At 42.4% G+C, this 24,887-nt stretch overlaps 1 protein-coding gene across 4 annotated transcripts in view; it reads right to left on the reverse strand.

Annotated features, from left to right (window-relative positions):
- The window catches only part of OTUD7A (OTU deubiquitinase 7A), a 389,075-nt gene that overhangs the window by 76,962 nt on the left and 287,226 nt on the right, over window positions 1-24,887 (reverse strand). For all 4 annotated transcript variants that reach the window (XM_086364069.1, XM_086364070.1, XM_086364072.1 and 1 more), the window contains one exon: window positions 4,291-4,473. In XM_086364069.1, the coding sequence (XP_086220195.1) occupies window positions 4,291-4,473 (183 nt within the window). The remainder of the gene's footprint in view (window positions 1-4,290; window positions 4,474-24,887) is intronic.

The following is a 24,887-nucleotide window of genomic DNA, read 5'->3' on the forward strand; positions in this document are numbered from 1 at the left end:
TAAATAAATAAATAAAAATACATATGTTTGTTCACAAGGCTCAGTTAATGAAATTATGTTATGATAGACTTCTGTTTTTGTTTTTTTTTTTTTTTTTTACTGATAACAATAAGATAGTGGTGAGTATCCGTATAAGGCCCTGATTCTGCTAATCTGTCTGAAAACAGAGAGAAGGATCCTTCTAGCCCCTTCCTTGGAAGGATAAGATAATGGGTTAGATTGTTTGCTGCTCAGAAAGAGCAGGAACTGCCAAGTTGTCAGCTCTCTGGATTTCCATTGCAGGAGAGATGCTGGGAGGCTGTCTGGTAAGGTGCTGAAGGAGCACACAGTCACAGAAAGGCCAAGCTAAATGATTAGAAGAGGTCAGATCTAAGGGCAGGATGAAGGAGAATTTAAGAACGGGATAACAAGACGGCCAAGTCAGTGACCACACCTCAATACCCTCTTCCTAACCCACCCAGGGGGCCCACAGGAGTAGATGCGTGGGAATGGGCTGGGTTCCATGGGTGAGGGCTGAGGGCGGGTGTTCTGGCTGTGCTTTTCCTCCCCCCAGCTAGCCCTGTGGGGGTAACTGCCTGAACCATCATCACCACAATGCAGGCCAGCCACTGCCATGGCCAAAGCCACTGGAGGAGCATCAGGGCAAATCTCGTGGAACTGGGCACCAAGCACAACACGAACAGGTGGGCTGGCCCCAGGCCTTCTTTCTTTTCTCCTATACTCCCTGTGAGCTGACAGTTACAACAGAAAGTAGAAGCTCCTGCAAATGAGTAATTTCTAGAACAGAGGAGCTGAGAGGTTCCCTAAGCAGGAAAGCCAACTGTGGCAAGGAGAGCCAGTGGAGAACATTTTGAGCCCATATTAAAGCATTCAGAGCTAGCCACTTTGAGTGCACTTCCCTCCATGCTCTCATTCAGAGGAACACAAAACAGAGCCCACGCCTTTGTCCTCTTCCCCCGATACCACGAGCTAAGATGGCTGGTAACTGCAAGGTACTGTGTGCTCACAGGCAAAACTTAGGAAACAGCTCAGCAGTGAGAACATGGTTATAGGAAGTTCACAAAGTACTTGGGCTGGAACGCGTCAGGAGAACAAGGTTTTAAAATACACTTAGTAGATATGTTCAAAGAGATGGAATATTACGATGTGAAATAATAAAAATAATGAGAAAGCGCAAATTTGGAATGAGAAATGCTGATCAACAGAATGGTTCACGTGAAGATGTTAAATTAGGATGTTAGAAGAGCATCTAACATCTAAATTAGGATGTTAGAAGAGCAAGTCAAGGGAATCTCTTAGAAGACATGAAAATGAGATGCAAGAGGACAATGGAGGAGGGGAATGGTTTTAAAGGAAAATAATTTGGACCCAGAGTGTTATTCCACCAAACGAAAATTTAAGTACATCATGTAAACATCTTTAGGTTCTGATGGCCTTAGGAGACTGATCAGGCAAAGTTTTTTTTAGAAAAGTCTTTGGAAAAGTATTCTTTTAGCAAAAGATAAATGTAAGTAAATAAAGAAGTTGACTGTTGTCTAAACAAGCAATAAAAAGAACCTAAATATAATTGAGGGTACATGGAGGTAGGAAGGGAAAAGATAAAAACAGGGTGAAATATGGCTGCTGATAAGTTCTAACAATTAATAGAGATAAAACCTAAATATAGGTTTTAATAGGACAGAGGTAACTTTAACATGAAGGAGAATATATAACTTTCAAACTAGTTGAAAAATTTACTTAGCCAGAAAAGACAGAAAAGGAGAAAAACACATACAAAGAAAGCATGGCAAATAAAACATGCAACATAAAGAAGCACAGATAGGACAATAATAAAAATAAGTAGATTAAATTCACTGCTTAAAAGACAGACACTTGGATTGAATAATAGAGTGATACTTGATGATAAATTACTTGTAAGAATTATATTTGATATACAAGGATAAAGAAAGGTCGAAAAAATGTTATTCCAGGCAAATATGAACCAAGAGAAAGGCAGGGAAGAGGGCTTAATGTCAACTAAAACAGATTTAAAGATAAAAATTATATGGGACATAGAGATACTCTATATATTGTTAAAAAGCACATTAGAGCCAGATGATCTCACAATTATGAATGCATACGCACCCACAAATACAGCTCAGTAGTGGAAAGAGAAGAAAAGCTAAGAGAAGAAACAGATAATGAGCATTAAACTTTCTAACTCAAACTTGGCTTTTCTGGACAACAGAGTAAGTAAGCACAGGACAATAATCCAAGATAGAGTTTCCAATATAGCCTAAATAATCAAGTTGAGCTAACAGAAACAGACAGCAATGACTCAACAGCATGGGAAGGCTGACCTAAGGCCATAGGAGAATTAGAATCCATTGTGTAAATATTAAGAGGAGTATTAAATCATTTCAGATCTTATGACTGTATATGTAGAAAATCCAAGACACTCTCTGAGAACTACTATATTAATAGGAGAATTTATGATATGACTGGATAAAAAATAAATTGCTTTTCTCTGTGCCTAAACTCTTAACAGAATGTGAATAAATGGAGTGGTATATGCAATATTCTTGAGTGGAAAAACAGTATTACCATATACTAATTATCCCTGAAATAAAATAAAAACCCAAGCTACTTCCAATCGGTATTCCAATTTTAAGATTAATATGGTAGAATAAATATCCAAAAATAGTGAAAAGGTTTTGAAAAAGAACGGCAATAAAGGAACTAGCCTTTGCAGAGTGATACTATACGAACCTGTAAGAGTCAAGTATAGCAGGCTGGGTGGTCACAGAGTCCAGAAACAGAGCCAAATACATTTTTTGCTACGTTAATGTACAGCCAAGTTGGCGTGTTAGTTCAGTGGGAAAGGGATGCTTTACTGAATAGATATGCTAGACTAGCTCATTCTCAATCCAGAGAAGCAAAACTAGATTCTTAGCTATTATTTATAAAAATTTCAAATTGCTTATAAGACCTAAGAACAACATTTAAAAAACAAATACAATAAAACATGACAGTAACTTTGAATTTCAGGAGAATTTCTAAAGAAAGGGAGAGGTTACCCATTAGTCATGAATGTATAGTAATATAAACATTTTGTAAGGCAGAATTTTCTGTGAATAGTGATAAAGCAAATAATACTGTGGGATGTATATATATGTGTATATACACATATACGCAAAATATATTTGTAGTTTAGTCTTCGTTATAAAGAATGCTACAAATTGATAAGAAGAACGCAAACAAAATAATATAAAAACGGGCAAAGTACGTGAATAAGTATATCACAGAGGAGGAAATCCAACTGGCTAACAAGCAAATGACAAGATGAAACTATTTTTTACCCTGCCAAGTAGAAAAACAAAGTAGTAAAACCATCATGAGAACGCCCAGTCCTGGCAAAATGAAGGGGAACACCCAGTTTTCATACATGGTGAACAGAAATGTGTTTGGGAACCAAGTCCTGAAGTTATTAAACAAAAAAACATATGTGTTGGTACAGCAAATCCACCTTGGAAATACCCACCGATAGAAATAAAAGCACCAGGACGTACAAGTTATGGTATAAAGTTTATTATAGCAGTGCCTGTAGTGTCAAAAAACCACCACTAACAACAAAATCTAAGAAAAGACAGAATCACCATGAAGAGACATGGTTTAGAAAAATCGTATACTATGGTGTATACTATGGTGTATACTACGGTGTAAACTATGAAGAGAGTACGATCGTGACTTACTGCTCAAGGAAACGAGCACTCTGCCAAGAGCAGTACGTGCATCCGACTCGGGTGTGTTTGCATTCCCAACAAGCAAAGTAAGAAGGAGCAGAAGGAGCAGAATAGGATGGGGCCACTGGTTCATCTCCGGGAGGTTTGGAAGATGTGGAGAAGAAAACTCTCACGTTTCCTTTATATATCTTTGTCACAATGAAATTTTCCCACTTTCGTAATTAAGACATGGAAAATGAAACGCACGGGAGAATGAACGTCAGTGTTGAACAGGTTTGGAGGCTACGCCGCTTAGGAAATAGTTTTGCAAGGGTGAGAGACGTCCGGTTTGGGAAAACCAGAACTCCAGGAAGAATGGGGGATCCCAGAGAAGTGGACTCACTCGCCTCGTCCCTGAGGCAGGAGTGGAAGCTGTAAGCGACAGGGTGAGGCGTGGTGCCTGAAGAGCCCCATGTGCCTGCAGCTGGGAAAGGCGATGACCTCACCCTTCTGTGCACCCCTGCCCCAGCCCCCTTGTAAACCACGCTGGACCAGGAAGCTGGCGCCTGGCGGGCCCCGCAGCAGGTACCTTGGGCGATGTCGTCCTGCCTGGGCAGGCAGGGCCGCTCGGCCGTGTGCCCGGGAGGGGGTGGCTCTCGCTCGGGCTGTTTGGGGCACCTGCCCTCGTTGAACACAGGTGGCAGGTTGGCTGTGTGCACCTGTCGGAGCTGCTCATAGTCACTGAGAGCGGCCGTGAGGTCCCAGTTTTTGCCTGGAGATGAGAAATGACAAGAGATTACAACACGGATGCATGAATAATGGTCGCATGTTAGCAAAGAACCTTGCAAAGAAGGGTCTCTGTTAGCACCTGTTCACTCCAACTCCCCACCAGGAGTTCTTGTTTTTTTAAAAATGCTTTTCCTTTTTTGGTTTTTCACTCAATGGTTTTTAGTATAGTCACAGAGTTGTGCGACTATCCACACGACACAATCCCAGAACATTTTCATTACCCTTTTCAAAAAAAAACAAACCTGAAGCATAGTTGATTTACAGTGTTTCAGGTATAGAGCAAAGAGGCTGTTATACCTGCACAGATATAGGCCTATTCTTTTTCAGACTCCTTTCCATTATAGGTTATTACCAGATATTGAATATAGTTGCCTGTGCTATACAGTAGGCCCTTGTAGTTTTAGTTCTCATTTTTCGAAGGAGTAAAATGGTCGGATGTGTACTCTAAAAGCAGAATTTCTCACCCATGCCCGAGGTCCCTCTGAGGCACATGACGTACCTACTATCCTGGCCTTAGATTCATAGACCCTGCAGAACCTTCCATGCCTCTGAAAACCTAGTTGCAGAGCTTATTTTCCGAGGGAAGCAAAGCACAGAGGAAGAAAAAGTAAACAAAAAGAATTTCCACGTTTTCTTTGGGCTCTCGCTCAGTATTTTAGTGCTGCCTTGAAGCTTAGTTTGGAGAGGGCAGAGGCTCGGGGTGGGGGGTGCTCGCTGAGTGGGAGCTTTGGTGGGAGGCCACCTCAGAGCTCAGGTGATGAACTGGGTGGGGCACCAGGCAAGACAGCTCTGCCCGCCTTGGGCACACTTGGCGGGGATGGGTGCTGGGGGTTCACAGCACGAGGGGAAGCTGATGGGGTCTGGACTCAGCGTGGGAGCTCTGATCCCTGACTCTGAGATTTGGTGGACTTGCAATGGAAGGAAGGAGGTAGCGCACATTGCATCCGACTCCATTAGGCAACCACGTACTTTTTAAAGGCAAAGAATTAAAAGCTTAGCTCTAGTTTTAAAAAGCAAATAAAATCTTATCTTCTCCCAACTAACTTCAAAATGCAGGTATTTACTATATTGACTAATTAAGTGGTACAGACAACAGAACGAGGCTTTGAATGTCTAAAATAATATCTGAACATCTTCCTCTGGTCTTTCTAATTTATTTTTCCTGCCACAGACTTGATACTATCAATCAGAAAATGTTTAAATTCTATCATACAATCATTTACAATTTAATCCAATTTTTTTCTTTCACAGTCAGGTAACAAAGACACAACAGAAGCATCTTTGCATATCTCAGTGGGGAAGAAAAGCAAACGAAATCATTCAGGTTATTCAGCTGAATCTCAGCAAGGTCTGGGGGTGTTTTTGTAAGTGGTGACAGGTAGGGGTCCTTTGCAGAAGGCAGCCCCATTACCATTTGGTAGTTGTGTCACAGAAACCAGCTGAAGCAGAAATAAAAGCACTCTCTTTCACTCTTACATACAACTACCAATCACAGTGTACACATATTGCCTGCGTGGTCGCAAATGCAGTTTCTAGTCTAAGTGCTTGTGTCTATCAAATGGGCATCTGTGCTCCAGCGTGTGGTCTACCGAGGGCAGGACAGGCTCTGCCTTTAGGGACATTATTCCTTAGCAGGGGCGATGACCTGGGTGGGCACCTCGCTCTAAAGCAGGGCCAAGGGTAGCAAATGTCCCAGGAGGGCTGAAACTGTCGGGGAGAAAGGGCAGGGAGAGGGGAGGTGGAGGAGAGGCACTGAGAACGCAACCTTATCATGGAATGCAGACACGTTAATATGGGGGCATGTATTAGCAATGGCACCAGCCCCACAAATACTGGCTGTGAGGCAAACAGCCCGCGTGGAGCACTGAGTGAGCCAGGAATTTCATCGTCCCACAGCGCCACGGGGAGCAGGAATTGTTCTGGCTCCTCACAAACAGGAAGTGAGGCTTAGAAGGTTGCTGCACCACAGTGCATGCGAACCCTCCAATCTCATCTTCCCACCGACTGCATCTTCCTGCAGGGCTGTCCTGTACACAAGACCCGGTCCTAGCAGAGCTGTGCCCCACCCCAGCTCCTGCTCCCAGGAGCCAGCCAACTGTGCTTCTCCACCCTTGGGAAAGAGTGTGTCCTGCTGTTACTACCCATGCCTGACAGGAGATCCTTCCAGAGCTCCTGATCTACGTTCCCATCACAGGTGATCAGGCTGGAGCATGAAGGCAGCATCCCAGAGATCATGCATAGCCTCTGTGGACCAGCGCTCCAGGGTGAGGGTATGTTCCTCCTGCATGCCTAGAGGATCAGCTGGGGTCATGCTGGGAAGCACGTGTCCAGCCATCAGCAAAGGCCAGTCCGCTCTGATCTCCTGCCCAGAGACCTCTCACTCGCTGAGTTTTCCCACTTGCTCTTGACTCCATTGTATTCTCCCATCACTGCCCTGGACTCCTGCCCAGTTTGCTAAACACCTGTCATATCCTTAACCGGCAAGCATCCTGGTTCTAACCTGGGCCACACCTCTTAGCAAATGGAGATCCAGTAAGTATGAGGTGAGAGCGAAGACGGAGGGAGCAGCACTGTCCACAAATTACAGCTCCCAAATGAGCCCCAAGTGCATGACTTTAAGATTTTAAAGAATTCAGAATTCCTCAGGGATCCAGGACCCCAGTGTCTATGCGTGTGGAAAGGGTCCATGAGGCCACTGAAGGGGAAGCAAGCACGATGGACAGCAGATGGAGTCCTCAGAAGTTAAGGGGGTCTGAGATCTGCTTCCAGCTCTGCACAGTTCCAAAGACAGCTGCTCAGGACAACCAGAACGCAAGTGGTAACTTACAGACACGTGGACAGGGATGGATGCCCCAGGGATGGGCTTGACACTGGCGGGTCATACAGACTGTATCTACTAAAGACAGAAAATATAGTGGAGAGGGACAGGCTCCTGATGGCCTAGGAGTAGGGTTTGGTGCTCAGAGAGCACACCTTTCAAGATCCCCTTTCATCTTGTCCGCTCTTCAGTCTGGGAGAGTCCCAACAGATGTCACACGGAGGGAAGATGAGGTGAAAGGGCACAGAGGCCCACCATGGTGGCACCACCACAGTGATGGAGTGGGCTGAGGCTGGGCGAAACGCACAGCTGGGTGACTGGGGCAGCCACAGGCTACGAGCCCTGAAGCCAGCTCACTTGTTAGAGGAGGGTTCAGCAGAGCAGTAAAGAGCCCGGGCTTTGGGTCTGGCCCCACTCCCTGGCTACTTCCGTGACACAGGAAACCTCAGGTTACATTTCTGTGCAATTGGGATAATAAAATGCACCAAATGGAAGTGCCAAGGAGGGGTGAGTGCGGCGAGGAGACTGCATTTGTACAGTTCTGAGCACACGGACAGCTCTTGGTGTTAAGACTATTCATAACAAGCTTTCATTTATTATGAATAGTCTAACCTCTGTCACTTACGGTTGAAATCCAGCTTGCAAGTGACAGAACTGAGATTCAAATCCAGGTCTGTCCTGATCAAAGCCTAAGCTTCTGGGGGCTACAGTTCCCTTGAACCCGACCTTGTTGTGGGTGTCAGGGCTCCTGGCCGCTGACCACCCTTGAAATCTCCCTCTCCTGTGCCCTCTCCTGTGCCATCATGACTCAGTAACAGGACTTTCCCTCCTTCCGGATCCCTCCATCCCCACCTTGCCAGTGTTCTCACCTGCTGGGTCTTTTCTCTGCTCCCCACAGACTCCCCTGTACTACATGGAATTCTCATTCATGTGTCACTCAGGCCATCCCCTGAACACTAGCAGGCCACCAGGCCACTAGGCAGACACCAGAAGGCCTCTGTCCAACATGACATCCTAACAGCCCCTGCGTCCTATGACTGAACACTCTGTCCCCATTGCTGGCTCCTCACCTTTCCCTGCCCTTAAAGCACACTGATTCCCCCTACCCCCACCATTTTTCTTCTTGTTCTTTTTTTCCTATTAATTTATATCCCATTTTGAAGATTAAGTCCACCTCTATGGGAATAACTATAGGTCCAGTTACAGTCTGTATCCTAAGTTTCCAGGCCAAATGTTCAACAACGGCAGATGCTAGTCAATTATCCAATCAATATTCCCCTCCGATTCTTTATGTGCAGAATCCTGATTTGATTTGCAAGAGCAATTTGCACAGCTAGAAATAGTCATTTTTCTCCTGTAGCCGACCTGAGTTTCCAAAGATGTTCCAGCAGTATTGCTCCAAGGTCAGTATTTCTGGTAGGACAGTATCACTGTCTGCAGTTTCTCAACTTGAAGCCTCGAGAGGTGGAGGCAGCTGCCTGACAAATGTTTCCTCCTGGGCGCTGCCTCGGTTTGTGTTTGTCACCTGCAGGTGACTGGGTACCAGCAGGTACAGGTTTCACCTTCCAGCATAGTCTACTGGTGAGGTGCTTGTGTTTTACACTTCTAATTCATTTTGATTTTTGTCTCAACAGGAACATCAAGTGGGGTCTGATCTCAAGTTAAACACCGTATTTCATTTTGTCTCCTGAAGGGGTATGTATGCTTTAATTTAGCACTAAAGCATCACATCCATTAAGGAAAACAATGAAGCAGAAATGTATGAGCCCATGGGAAGCTGTGAAACAGGAACTGACTAAACCCAGGGGAGAAAAGAGGAAAAAAAAGAGTTAAAATAATTTCAGAGATGAAGTTCCACGATAAGGAAGCAGAGAGAAAACAGGTACAGCTACCACAGTAAAAAACAGAAAAATGAAAATTAGTAGTAAAGTGAACGAAATGAGACAGAAATAAAGAAACAAAAGGTTATGGAGGATATGATAGACAGAGACTACAGGTGAAAGGAATGCCACACATACATCATTGGAGCTCAAAACAAGAAAGCTATGATTAAAAGGGAAAGCATTTTTCTTATCATATGGAAGTAATTTATTATTCCCTTATCATCAGGCAAACTCAACAAAATGGTATGCTAAAATGCAATGGTAATAAAATTTCATGAAACTTCAAGATAAGGAAAGCATTTGTCATGTGAAATCACATTGCCATGAACAGACACTGTGGTCCACATCTGGGTGCTTGTGATTCCCTTTTTGGCTGATTCTCAAAAAAAGAAATTTAAAACAATACATACTACCATGCCCGTATATTATGCTTTATCTCATCATTTCAGAAAAATTGTGTGTGTGTGTGCGTGCTCAGCCATGTCCAACTCTTTGTGACCCCATGGAGTGTAGCCCACCAGGCCCCTCTGTCCATGGGATTCTCCAGGCAAGAACACTGGAGTGGGTTGCCATTTCTTCCTCCAGGGGAATCTTCCTGACCCAGAGATCAAACCCGTGTCTCCTGTGTCTCCTGCCTTGGCAGGCATATTCTTAACCACTGTGGAAACTTAATTCACACAAATGTACATATTAAACAATTTAAAATATACAAGCTCCACAGTATCCTTTGATTAATTAAGAAGAAACAAAAACGGGATAGCCATCATCTAGTGATCCTGGGTACCCAATCAGGGAAAAGGGGAGGAAAATAAGGAGCAGAGGAGATGTCAGTTTCAGGAGAGAAATCTAAGCAATCACAGACTTAGCCTTTCAAAACAGAGAATTTCTAACATAAATACTTGATCTTACAGATTGAAAGGCCACAAGAAGATTTCCCTAGTATAATAAAGAAATATAAGGACAGTGTTCATGATATAGCCTTATAATATTATTATGTTTTAAAGATAAAGAGAATTATTTGAATATTTCAGCAAAAAGGAAAAACAATCAGGCTGATAACATAGTTCTTGGCAGCCAAATTCAATGCCTGAAGATACTGAAAGAAATAAAGAAGTGTGAGCTAAGAAATGTTTATACCCATCTAGGCTATTCTTTCATGGATAAAGGCTACAGACAACCCATTTAAAACAGGTATGAGTTCAGGAAATAATAGTCTCATGGATTGTTCTTGAGAAAATTAGGAGAAGATGAGTACCAGCCAGTCAAGAATGAATGGAGGTTTACCAAAGGGAAATTTGAGGGAGCAGTAAACGTATTTAAATGTGCAGCCAAGTAAAAGCAAAGGTACAGATACAAATGACAGGAGAATATTCTGCCAAAATGAAAATGGTAGAAAGCAGAGGCCACCACAGTTGCCTCAGCTGTACTACATGGGAGTACAAGACAGTATTCAAAGTCGGCAGATCAAATATACACATCTGAACATATATAATTTGTTGTTCAGTTGCTAAGTTGTGGTCAACTCTTTGGGACCCCATGAACTGCAGCACGCCAGGTTTCTCTGTCCTTCACTATCTTCTGAAGTTTGCTCAAATTCATGTCTATTGAGTCAGTGATGCCATCCAACTGTCTCATCCTCTGTTGCCCCCCTTCTCCTCTTGCCCTCAATCTTTCCCAACATCAGGGACTTTTCCAATGAGTCCACTCTTAGCATCAGGTGGCCAAAGTACTGGAGCTTCAGCTTCAGCATCAGTCCCTCCAATGAATATTCAGAGTTGATTTCCTTTAGGATTCATTGGTTTGATCTCCTTGCTGTCTGTCCATGGGACTCTCAACACCACAGTTCAAAAGCACCAATTCTTCAGTGCTCAGCTTTCTTTATGGTCCAACTCTGGCATCTATACGTGACTACTGGAAAAACCATAGCTTTCACTAAACAGTCCTATGTCAGCAAAGAGATGTCTCTGCTTTTAAATATGCTGTCTAGGTTTGTTATAGCTTTTCTTCCAAGAGGCAAACACCTTTTAATTTTCTGGCTGGAGTCACTGTCCGCAGTGATTTTGGAGCCCAAGAAAATAAAGTCTGTCACTGTTTCTATTGTTTCCCCATCTATTTGCCATGTCATGATGGGACTAGATGCCATGATCTTCGTTTTTTGAATGCTGAATTGTAAGCCAGCTTTACACTCTCCTCTTTCACCTTCATCAAGAGGCTATTTAGTTTTTCTTCACTTTCTGCTATTAATGTGGTATCATCTGCATTTCTGAGGTAACTGATAATTCTCCTGGCAGTCTTGATTCTAGCCTGTGCCTCATTCAGCCGTGCATTTTACATGATGTACTCTGCATATATGTTAAATAAGCAGGGTGACAATGTACAACCTTGATATAGTTTCTCAATTTTGAACCAGTCTACTGGGTATATGTCCAGTTCTAACTATTGCTTCTTGACCTGAAAACAGGTTTCTTGGGAGTCAGGTAAGGTGGTCTGGTATTCCCATTTCTTTCAGAATTTTCCAGTTTGTTGTGATCCACATAGTCAGAGGCTTTAGTGCAGTCAAACAGCAGAAGTAATTTTTTTTTTAATTCCCTTGCTTTTTCTTTGATCCAGCAGATGTTGGCAATTTGATCTCTGATTCCTCTGCCTTTTCTAAATCCAGCTTGTACATCTGGAAGTTCTCAGTTAATGTATTGCTGAAGCCTAGCTTGAGGGATTTTGAGCAATACCTTGCTAGTATGTGAAATGAGTGCAATTGTGTGGCAGCTTTAACATTCTCTGGCATTACCCTTCTTTGGTATTGGAATGAAAACTGACCTTGTCTAGTGCTGTGGCCACTGCTGAGTTTTCCAAATTTATGACATACTGAGTGCAGCACTTTAACTGCATCATCTTTTAGTATTTTAAATAAGTCAGCTAGAATTCCACTACCTCCACTAGCTTTGTTTGTAGTGATGCTTCCTAAGGCCCACGTGACTTCACATTCTAGGATGTCTGGCTCTAGGTGAGTAACCAACCATACCATCGTGGTTATCCAGTTTATTAAGACCTTTTCTGTACAGTTCTTCTGTGTATTCTTGCCACTTCTTCTTAATCGCCTCTGCTCATGTTAGGTCCTTTATTGTACCCGTCTTTGCATGAAATGTTACCTTGGTATCTCTAATTTTCTTGAAGAGATCTCTAGTGTTTCCTATTCTATTGTTTTTCTCTATTTCTTTGCAATGTTCACCTAAGAAGATGTTCTTATCTCTCCTTGCGGTTTCTGGAACTCTGCATTCAGTTGGGTATATCTTTCCTTTTCTCCTTTGCCTTTCACTTCTCTTCTTTTCTCAGCTATTTGTAAGGCCTCCTCAGATAACCACTTAGTCTTCTTGCATTTCTTTTTCTTGGGGATGGTTCTAGTCACCACCTCCTGTATAACAGTATGAACCACCATCCATAGTTCTTCAGGCACTCTGCCTACCAGATCTAGTCCTTTAAATCTATTTATCACCTCCACTGTATAATCATAGGGATTTAATTTAGGTCATACCTGAATGGACTAGTGTCCATTGTCTTCAGTTTGAACCTGAATTTTGCAATAAGGAGTTTATGATCTGAACCACAGTCAGCTCCAGGTCTTGTTTTTTTGCTGATGGTATAGAGCTTCTCCATCTTCAGATGCCAAGAATATAATCAATCTGATATCAGTATTGACCATATGGTGATGTCCATGTGTAGAGTCGTCTCTTGTGTTGTTGGAGGAGGGTGTTTGCTATGACCAGTGTGTTCTCTTGGCAAAACTCTGTTAGGCTTTGCCTTGCTTCATTTTGTACTCCAAGGCCAAACTTGCCTATTACTCCAGGTATATCTTGACTTCTTAGTTTTGCATTCCAGTCTGCTAAAACGAAAAGGACATCTTTTTTTTTGGTGTTAGTTCTAGGAGGTCTCAAAGGTCTACAGAGAATCGTTCAACTTCAGCTTCTTCGGCATTAGTGGTTGGGGCATGACTTGGAATACTGTGATGTTGAATGGTTTGCCTTGGAAGCGAATGGAGATCATTCTGTCGTTTTAGAGATTGTAGCCAAGCACTGCACTTCAGACTCTTTTGTTGACCTTGAGAGCTACTCTGTTTCTTCTAAGGGATTCTTGCCCACAGTAGTAGACACAATGGTCATCTGAATTAAATTTACCCATTTCCATCCATTTTAGTTCACTATATCCTAGAATGTCAGTGTTCATTCTTGCCATCTCCTGTTTGACCACATCCAATTTACCTTGATTCATGGACTTAACCTAACATTTCAGGTTCCTAGGCAACACTGTTCCTTACAGCATTGGACTTTACTTTCACCACCAGACACATCCACAGCTGGGTGTTGCTTCCACTTTGGCTCAGCCTCTTCATTCTTTCTGGAGCGATTTCCCTGCTTTTCCACAGTAGTATATTGGACACCTACCACACTGGGGAGTTCCTCTTTCAGTGTCACATATTTTTCCTTTCATGCTGTTCGTGGGGTTCTCAAGGCAGGAATCCTGAAGTAGTTTGCATTCTTCTCCAGTGGACCAAGTTTTTCAGGCTCTGACTAGCAGAGACATGCCCTTCAGCTGCTCCACGGAGCTGGGTGACACTCGGTGCCCTGGTTGTCCCACTGCTGGTCCTCGTTTAGTGTGTAAACCTTCACTGGCTGTTGGATGTTGGTCAAAGTGCTGCCGGGGGTTGAGGCAGAGGTCCCACTGGAGTGGCTGGGAAGGGGGTCTGGGGAAGACTGGAACCGATGTTGGAGGACACTCGGCAGCAGAGGGCTCCCTAGCCTGACTGCTGCTACTGGCTGCCCTGGGGCTGATCCATCGCCTAAGAGTTGAGGGTGAACATATGTAACAGGACTAAGGAAAACACTAGAAACATGTGAATGATATAATACTAACTAAATTGGATGGTAGAAGAGAGTGGGAAGAGGAAGAAGATAAAATTAGTTTTATTGAGGCAGATCACTGACACCAACTATAAGAAAAAGGGAAAGAATAATACATCAAGGTAGAAATTTTTAAATAATCACCAGATAAAAACATAACTTCTAAATATCAGAAAGATATTTTAAATCACAAAACTAACCAGTTCCATTGATCTATATGTCTTCTTGTGCCAGTACCATGCTATTTTGATGACTGCAGCTTTGTAATATGGTCTGAAGTCAGGGAGCATGATATCTCCAATTATGTTCTTTTTTCTTAAGACTGTTTGGATATTTGGGGTCTTCTGTGTTTCCATACAAATTAAATTTTTTTTGTTGTTTTAGTTCTGCCAAAAATGCCATTTTAATTTGACAGGAATTGCACTGCATCTGTAGGCTGCCTTGGGTTATATGGTCATTTTAACAATATTGATTCTTCTTCTCCAAGAACAAGGTATGTATTTCAATCTGTTTGTGTCAGCTTTTATTTTTTTCATCAGGGACTTATATTTTTCATAGTACAGGTCTTATGTCTCCTTCAGTTCAGTTGAGTCGCTCAGTCATGTCTGACTCTTTTCGACCCCATGAATCACAGCATGCCAGGCCTCCCTGTCCATCAACAACTCCTGGAGTTCACTCAAACTCATGTCCATTGAGTCAGTGATGCCATCTAGCCATCTCATCCTCTGTCGTCCCCTTCTCCTCCTGCCCCCAATCCCTCCCAGCACCAGAGTCTCTTCCAATGTCACCTTCACATGAGGTGGCCAAAGTATTGGAGTTTCAGCTTTAGCACCATTCCTATGTCTCCTTAGGTAGGTTCATTCCTAGGCATTCTATTCTTTTTGATGCGATGGTAATTTCTTAAATTCTCTTTTTTTTTTCTTTTTGTTTCTCTTCCAGTTTTGTTGAGATATAAATGACATATAGTACTACATACTTGCCTGGAAAATCCCATGGACTGAGGAGCTGCTGCAGTCCATGGGGTCGCTAAGAGTCAGATACGACTGAGCAACTTCACTTTCACTTTTCACTTTCATGCATTGGAGAAGGAGATGGCAACCCACTCCAGTGTTCTTGCCTGGAGAATCTCAGGGACGGGGGAGCCTGGTAGGCTGCCATCTATGGGGTTGCACAGAGTCGGACACGACTGAAGTGACTTAGCAGCAGCATCAGGATTTATTCTCTTAACAACTTTCATATATAACATATAGCAGTATTAATTATATTTATCATGTGGTATTAATTTCCCTTTTTGATCTTTTGTTATTAGTGTATAGAAATGCAAAATTTCTGTGTATTAATTTTGTACCCAGCAACTTTACTGAATTCATTGATGAGCTCTAGTAGCTTTCTGGTAGCATCTTTTTCTATGTACAGCATCATCATCTGCAAACAGTTTAACAGTTTTACTTCTTTTCCAATTTGGATTCCTTTTATTTCTTTTCCTTTTCTGATTGCTGTGGCTAGGAATTCCAAAGCCCAGAAATACACCCACGCTCATATGGTCAATTTATCCACAACAAAGGAGGCAAGAATATACAAGGAAGAAAAGACAGTTTCTTCAATAAGCAATGCTCAAAAAACTGGACAGCTACATGTAAAATAATGAAATTAGAACATTCTCTAACAGCATCAACAAAGTAAACTCAAAATAGATTAAAGATCTAAATGTAAGACCAGATTCTATAAAACTCCTAGAGGTAAATATAGGCAGAACACTCTTCGACATAAATCACAGTAATATTTTCTTTGATCCACCCCCTAGAGTAATGGAAATAAAAACAAAAATCAACAAGGGGGGCCTAATTAAACTTAAAAGCCTTTGCACAGCAAAGGAAACCATAAACAAGACAGAATGGGAGAAAATATTTACAAATTAAACAACTGACAAAGGATTAATATCCAAAATATACAAGTAGGTTATGCAGCTCAATATCAAAAAAACAAACAATCCAATCAAAAAATGGATGGAAGATCTACATAGATATTTCTCCAAAGAAGATATATAGATGGCCAACCAACACATGGAAAAATACTCAACATCACTAATTATTAGAGAAATGCAAATCAAATCAAAACTACAATGAGGTATCAATTTATACTGATCAGAATGGCCATCATCAAAAAATCTACAAACAATAAATGATGGAGAGGGTGTGGAGAAAAGAGAACCCTCCTACACTGTTGGTGGGAATATAAATTGGTACAGCCACTGTGGATAACAGTATGGAGGTTCCTTAAAAAAACTAAAAATAGACTTACCATATGATCCTGCAATCCCATTCTGGGCATATCTGAAGAAAACTCTAATTTGAAAAGATACATGCACCCCAATGTTTATAGCCCCACTCTTTTCAATAACCAAGACAGAGCAGCAACCTAAATGTCCACTGACATGGGTAGAGAAGATGTGGTATGTGTGTGTGTGTATATATACATTTATGAATATTTTGTTGTTTAGTTGCTCAGTCATATCTGACTCTTGGCAACTTCACTGACTGTAGACTGCCAGGCTCCTCTGTCTGTGAGATTTCCCAGGCAAGAATACTGGAGTGGGGTGCCATTTCCTTCTCCAGAGGATCGTCTCCACCCAGGGATTGAACCTGTGTCTCCTGCAGTGGCAGGCAATTCTTTACCACTGAGCCACCGGGGAAGCCCCACAATGGAATATTACTTAGCCACAAAAAGAATGAAATAATGCTGTCTGCAGCAACATGGATGGACCTAGAGATCCTCAGACTAAGTCAGTCAGAGAAAGACAAATACCACATTACACCACTTGTATGCGGACTGTAAAAAAGAAGATACAGCTGAACTTATTTACAAAACAGAAACAGATTCACAGACAAAGAAAACAAACTTGCGGTTACCAAAGGAGACAATGGGATGGGGGGGAAGATAAACTGCAAGTCTGGAATTAATATATACACACTACTATATATAAAATAGGTATGTATATGTATATATATATATAAAATGTGTATAGCACAGGGAATTATACTTAATATCTGCTAATAACATATGATGGAAAGAATCTCAAAAAATAATACATATATATGTATAACTGAATCACTTTGCTGTACACTTGAAACTAACATAATATTGTAAATTAATTATACTTCAATAAAAAATAATTACATTAAACAAAGGAAAAAGGGAAAGAGGATAGCAGTACATAAAAGTAGAATTCTAAAAAGTAAACACTAGATAAAAAATGTAAGTGGTCTAAACAGCAGAAAAAACATTTTAAAATAAAAAGCTAATAAAATATAGTGAAAATCATTTAAATATTTATATATAAATAGAAAATATAATATGACAGAATTAAGACCAACCATATCTGTCATAGCAATAAATTTAAATAGGTTTAATGCAGCTAGTTAAAGAAAAGGATTTTTCATATTACTTTAAAAAGCAAGGACCAACTTGTGCTGTATATGGGAGCTATATTCAGAGTGAAGTGATTCAGAAAGGTTATAACTAAAGGGGAGGAACCATGGTTTATCAGGTTTACCAGGCAGAGATAAAACAACAATAATAATCATAACAACAACAAAAGGCAATATAGGTGGTCATAATCTTACATCAAATAAAGCTGAATTTAGGCCAAAAGGCATTACGGAAGATGAAGAAGGCCACTTTATAATGCTAAGGAGTTCTGTTCATAGTGGAGATGGATTAATCATACAGTTTAATTTCTGTATTTTTGAGGTCTTGTTGACCTGTGAGAGCTCACTCTTCCCAGAACTCTCAGTTTTTAGTAACGACAAGTGACTCCCCAGCAAGTGTGCCTTTCAGTAAGGAAAGCAAGCCAATCCAGAGCCCACAGCCCCAAGCATCTCCTCTGTCAGGCCCTCCTGCTCTGGGCAATCATGCAGGGCCAGAGATGGCTCAGGGGCAGCCTCTGCACGCTGCAGCCTGCTGAAGTGACTCAATCAGTCACTCCTAAACCAGCTACCCTGCCTTGCCCACTCCTTCTTGCAGTAACAAGAGCATACCTTGTGTCCACGTGCTCCCCTCTCTCCCTCTGCTTTCTGACCCTGATGCTTCCCCGGGTGGCCCTGTGTGCTAGGACTCCCGCCTCTACAGAACTGTGAGGGAAACTTTCTTGCTTCATGACAGTCATTTCTGTGTGTGTGTGTCTCTTACTAGACCCGGTTAAAACAAATCCCAGGCACATATTACAACAAGACATAAGAAAGATGAATATATGCATATTAGATAAAAAGTAAAAACTCTACACCAGAAATTACTCTGAGACACTAAGATAAGCACACTGACATGGGCTATTCACAGAATGCCTGCTATTTTATGGCAACAGCCTCCAAACCTGGGAGACCACCACAACAAAGGTTTGTTTTTCTGCTCAGCCCAAAAATCTGCTGTGGGTCAGCTCCAGCTCTGCAGCTACTCTTAAAAACTGCCCTTCAATGTGTCAGAGGGACAGAAAGTCCTGGAGCATCTCCAACTAAGGATTAAACACTCTGACTCAGAAGTGTCACCTCATTTGGGTTCACAGTTCAGTTCAGTTGCTCAGTCGTGTCTGACTCTTTGCGATCCCATGAATAGCAGCACGCCAGGCCTCCCTGTCCATCACCAACTCCCGGAGTTCACTCAAACTCATGTCCATAGAGTCGGTGATGCCATCCAGCCATCTCATCTTCTGTTATCCCCTTCTCCTCCTGCCCCCAATCCCTCTGAGCACCACAGTCTTTTCACAACCCCATGGCAAAAACTAGTCAAAGGGCCCATCCAGCCACAGGGGCCAGGAGGAGTAATGCATCCATGTTCCCACTAGAGGGAGGCAGAGAGCCGGACATAGTCTGTGAATAGCACCAATACAAAGGATACAGAATTGACATACATGAAAAATAGCCTTCAAATATAAACAAAAATAAGTTAGAAGACATAATGGAAGATAATGTTCCATTCATAGTGAAAACTAAAAGAAAAATACTGAGAAATGAACTTAAAAGAGATATGTAAAACACATATGTGGAATAATTATGATATCCCCAAAAGGCACAAGAGTAGAACTGCATACACTATGTTCTTAGCTTGGAAGACTCAATATCACCATTTCTTCATAGCTAATTTGTAAATTTAATCTGACCTCATAAATATATGCATTTTTTTTTCCTTCTTGGAGTCAGACATGTAGAGTTTAACGTTCATTTGGTAAACTAAGAATAACCAGGGGGCTCTGAAACATAACAGCAGCTAGTGGGGAGGGGCACTTCCAGGCCTCCAACCCACCCCACCACCTCAATAACTGATACATGAACAATCAGACAAAACCATGCAATGTAAGGGGAAATCCCAGGGAGACTTCTATTTATACAAAATATCAAAAGGCAAATGTCACTGGGAAAATGTTTGCAACTTCTGTCACATAAGAGGCATCATCTTTGAGGTAGGTCTGTTCATGAGAAAATATGAGGGGAGGCACGCTGTGGGGGGTGAAGGTGCAAGAGAGCCTCGGCTGAACTGGCAAGTGGCATGGGAGTGAGGGTGGCCCTTCAGAGATGTCCACTCTGTGGTAATGGGATAGGCGGGGATCTGGGACCCTTAGCTTCAGTGCTGCAATACTTGTACCTGGACCTCTCTCCTCAAGCAAGAATATACAAAGAAACTGTATGGGACTAAAAACAACCCCATGCAGGTGTAGTCAGGGCAAATTCTGGACAAAAAGATACAAAAGACAGAAAACCAAACTGCTACTTCCTGCAGTTAGGGCAAATTCTGGACAAAAAGATACAAAAGACAGAAAAACCAAACTGCCACTTCTTAAGAGAGCCAAAGCAGGGTACTGCACATGCCCCCTGCACACACATATACCCCTACCCTCACCTCATATAAGGAACATGCTTACCCCTCACTTAGCAAGCCAGTGAGCACGGGAACCCGTTGCTTATTCTTGCTCCCACCTGCAGCAGCAGGGATTCCAATAAAACCTTGCCTGCATTTCTTGTCTGGTCTCTAGTCAACTTTTTTTGATTGGGGAAGGCTAAGAACCCTGGTGGGTATCAGGAAGGGGTTGAGCTGTTACACTTGGCCATAAAGAAGGCACTGGATGGGAGTCCCCCCCCAGGAGGGTAGAGTCTTGGGTGAGGTGACATCCTCTGGTTGGGATGACACCTGTGGAGGCCTTAGCTGTGAGCCACAAGCAGCCATGGCCCCCCAACTGGGCACACAGAGCAGATACGAGAGGTGCATGTCTCTGTGTTCTCCTGCGTGGTGCATGTGTGGTGCATGTGTGTGAGTGTGCAGTGTGTGTGTTTTTTGCCCGGAACCAATAAGGAAAAAAAGACTAACTATTCAAAAGACACATAGGCAAAGGACACAAACAGAGAGCTCACAAAAAAAGAATTATAAACGTCCATGAAACATAAGAAACGTATGAAAAGATGCTTGATTTTATTCACAAAAGAAATGCAATTTACAAATATATTAGAAAAAAAAATCTGCGAAACCATTTTACACATATCAGAGGGTCAAAATACAAAAGTTGGCAACCACCTGGTTACCAAGTTAGGGGGTGAATAGTCTTGCTTAGCTGCTGGCTGGAGAAAGTATGGAATGATATATTCCCCAAGCAAGCAAGCAAAGCAATTTTCCAGGATTCACCAAAATTATAACACCCTCATCCTGTGACTCAGCCACCCCACTTCTGGGAATTTACCTTACAGAAATACCTATAAACATGACAAACCCAGACAGTATATTAAAAAGCAGAGACATTACTTTGCCAACAAAGGTCTTTATAGTCAAAGCTATGGTTTTTCCAGTAGTCATGTATGGATGTGAGAGCTGGACCATAAAGAAAGCTGAGCACCAAGGAATTGATGCTTTTGAACTGTGGTTCTGGAGAAGAATTGATGCTTTTGAACTGTGGTTCTGGAGAAGACTTTTGAGAGTCCCTTGGACTGCAAGGAGATCCAACCAGTCCATCCAAAGGAGATGAGTCCTGGGTGTTTATTGGAAGGACTGATGCTGAAGCTTCAATACTTTGGCCACCTGATGTGAAGAGCTGATTCACTGGAAAAGACCCTGATGCTAGGAAAGACTAGAGGCAGGAGGAGAAGGGGGCGACAGAGGATGAGATGGTTGGATGGCATCACCAACTCAATGGACATGAGTTTGAGCAAGCTTCAGGAGATGGTGAAAGACAGGGAAGCCTGACGTGCTGCAGTCCATGGGGTCACAAAAGACTTGGACACAACTTAGCGATTAAAGAATAATAAATACTCAGTAGGTACAAGATGGTCATTGTAGCACTGTTTGTAACAGTAAAATAATGAAATGAGCTAAATGCCCACCTATAAGAGAATATTTAAATAAACTACAGTCCACTCCCCCCGACATAATGTTCTGATGTGCATGAAGGAATAATGAAGGGGCCACAGGAAGGTCTCCAGCATACCCTAGGAGTGAAATAAGCCAGGTGGGAAATATTCATAATGCCACATTTTCAGTAAGGACAGAAAAAAATATATATATAAATGTTTACTTTCATCTGTTTACACAAAGGTTGGAAGGGTAAATAAGAAACTAACAGGTCAGGGAGGACTTGGGTAGACAGCCCAGAAGGGGGTTCAATGCTTTAAGTTCTGTTAAGTTTTGAACTGTTCGAATACATTAGTTATCTAAAACAAACAGTAAATAAAATTTCAAAAGGATTTAAGGTAAATTACCCATATTTTAAGTGTTTTAGAGTGAAAACTTTCCTATAATGTTTTGTCTGCCATATTGCCATAAGCTGAAGATCTCATTTACGTTTTGCAGGCAACAATATTGAATTTCCTGGCTATTAAATGCAGACAGAAACCGAAAGAACCAATGGAAATACCCAGTCCTTTAAGTGAACTGGTAATTATACAGTTAGTTTTAGTTAGTTTATTTTTACAGAAATATGTAGAAGGAAATCAGTCCAAAGGCTGCCTCAACTAATCTTCCAAGAGGTTATAGCTCACCAGAAGTTTGTCCAAATATAACAACTCATAATATAAAAATTTCGTAATATAAAAATTTTATATGACTGATATTTTGGATATATTAATAAAAAACTTACGAGCACTATTTTGTATTCTGTTACCAACTATAGTACGTGCAGACAATTTAAACAGAGGTTGGAGAACAAGAGATGTTACGTTTGTGAACTTTCACTCTCTGACTTGCCGCAAGATGGCTTTTGTGAGCACTGCTCTACAAAGCCGCTGTTTTCAAGATGACCGACAACCCTGATGCAGATAAATCCAAGGTCACTGCTCTGTACCCATTCACAGAGCTGACCTCTCCATCCTTCCTGATTCCCTCTTCTTTTCGGGTGGTGGGAGAAGCAGTAGCTAACGCACAGCATGGTGTCTGCCACTCTCACTTCTTCAAAGGCACTGTATTCTCTTACTCCAATGCTGCTCTCTTCTTTTCCTCTAAATAGCACCTCTTCCTCCTTCACTAAATCTCTAGATGTCATTCCTCAGTGCTCAGATCTGGGCCAAACTCTACTGGGAGGTGTCTGAAAAGAATTTTTATATAGACGTAAGAGGTGAGCCGCCTTGTGCTGTTGTTCCCCACTCTTACTGACGACAATGCAGACGTGATACCTGGGGCTGCAAACATGAGGTAACAAGCATGAACATGGAAAGGCCAAGGGCTAAGAAGGCTGAGTGAGGGGGAAATAAAGAGCCTGAGTAAGTGTTTGGATAGATCACTGCCAGCAACCAGCTAACTAATGCAGAGAAGAGAGACAGGAGGTCAGAGGACAACAATGAGACCTAAGTGTTGTGCATGAATCAGGGTCTGACAAGGGACCTAGGCGAGGCTCTAACTCAGGCTGGAAGGATGACCAAAGGTGCTTTCTGGAGGATGTCTCACTTAGGCTGAGACCTCAGAGCAGAGTAAAGCTATTTTGGCAGAGTCAGGAGGAGGTGAGCAGGGAGAGGACAACACTTGAATAAACCTGGAAGTATCACTATCCGGCACATTTGAGCACTGACGGCAGTTACATGTGAGTCAAGCCCAGAGAGGAGGAGTCAGGAGAGGCCTTGTTAGGGAAGCTGAAGGATTCAGGGAGAGGGAAATGTTGAGAGAGAGCATCCCTTGAAGGGTCTTGTGAAGTGTGCCATGAAGTCTGGACTTTATCCCAGGGGCAAAGACCAGTCACTGAAGCATTTTCAATAGGAGTAGGGCTGGATCAGATTTTTATTGCAGAAAAATATCTATGCCACTATGGAAGATAGCATGGAGATTCCTCAAAAAACTAGGAATAAAATCATCATATGACCCAGCAATCCCACTCCTAGGCATATACCCTGAGGAAACCAAAACTGAAAAAAGACACATGCATCCCATTGTTCATTGCAGCACTATTTACAATAGCTAGAACATAGAAGCAACCTAGATGTCCATCAACAGATGAATGGATAAAGATGTTGTGGTACATATACACAATGGAATATTACTCAGCCATAAAAAGGAATGTGTTTGAGTCAGTTCTAATGAGGTGAATGAATCTAGAGCCTATTATATGGAGTGAAGTAAGTCAGAAAGAGAAAGATAAATAGTGTATCAGTTCAGTTCAGTTCAGTTGCTCAGCTGTGTCCGACTCTTTGCGACCCCATGAATCACAGCACACCAGGCCTCCCTGTCCATCACCAACTCCCGGAGTTCACTCAGACTCACATCCATCGAGTCAGTGATGCCATCCAGCCATCTCATCTTCTGTTGTCCCCTTCTCCTCCTGCCCCCAATCCCTCCCAGCATCAGAGTCTTTTCCAATGAGTCAACTCTTCGCATGAGGTGGCCAAAATACTGGAGTTTCAGCTTTAGCATCATTCTTTCCAAAGAAATCCCAGGGCTGATCTCCTTCAGAATGGACTGGTTGGATCTCCTTGTAGTCCAAGGGACTCTCAAGAGTCTTCTCCAACACCACGGTTCAAAAGCATCAATTCTTCAGCGCTCAGCCTTCTTCACAGTCCAACTCTCACATCCATACATGACCACAGGAAAACACTAAGGCGTATATATGGAATCTAGAAAGATGGTACCAAAGAATTTATTTGCAGGGCAGCAATGGAGAAACAGACATAAAGAACATATGGACATACGGAGAGGGGAGGAGAGGGTGAGATGCATGGAAAGAGTAACATGGAAACTTACATTACCATATGTAAAATAGTCAATGGTTATCTGCTGTATGTCTCAGGAAACTCAAACAGGGGTTCTGTGACAATCTAAAAGGGTGGGATTTCTATTGTAGAAAAATTAAGTGTTTGCATTTAAGAACAATTACTCCGGTGGAATAGTAGAGACCATTGGAACTGGGCCAAGTTGAAGGCAGAAGGAACGTTAGGGGGTGACTGCAGCAATACAGGTGAGAGATGAGATGCCCTCCCCCACGAGTGACAGAGAATGGAGAGCTGGGAGTGCTCCCAGTGTTTGATCTTTAGGGAGGGAAGTGGGAGGGAGGCATTCAGGACCAAGCTGACTCATCAAATGGCTGGCTGAGTTACGGCAATCCATGTCTGGAAATGACTCAGCCACTAAAGAGAATGGATATGCACACAAAACTGATGTGAGGGGGTTTCACCGAAGGACTGTTTACTGAGAAAAACACAGCAATGAAAGGTGTGTTCGGTACAATCACCGCTGGCAACAGAAGGACCAGCCCTGCCTGGTCCACACCCAGCATCCACATGCCTTTTTGCCTGATGCCGTCGCACACCCTGCCTGTAACACAGGAGAGGAACCCACGGAGCTGATCCTG

Source organism: Bos grunniens, chromosome 21 (assembly GCF_055505025.1).
Source record: "Bos grunniens cultivar Pamir isolate PY7600 chromosome 21, Bosgru_T2T1.0, whole genome shotgun sequence".
Taxonomy (NCBI): domain Eukaryota; kingdom Metazoa; phylum Chordata; class Mammalia; order Artiodactyla; family Bovidae; genus Bos; species Bos grunniens.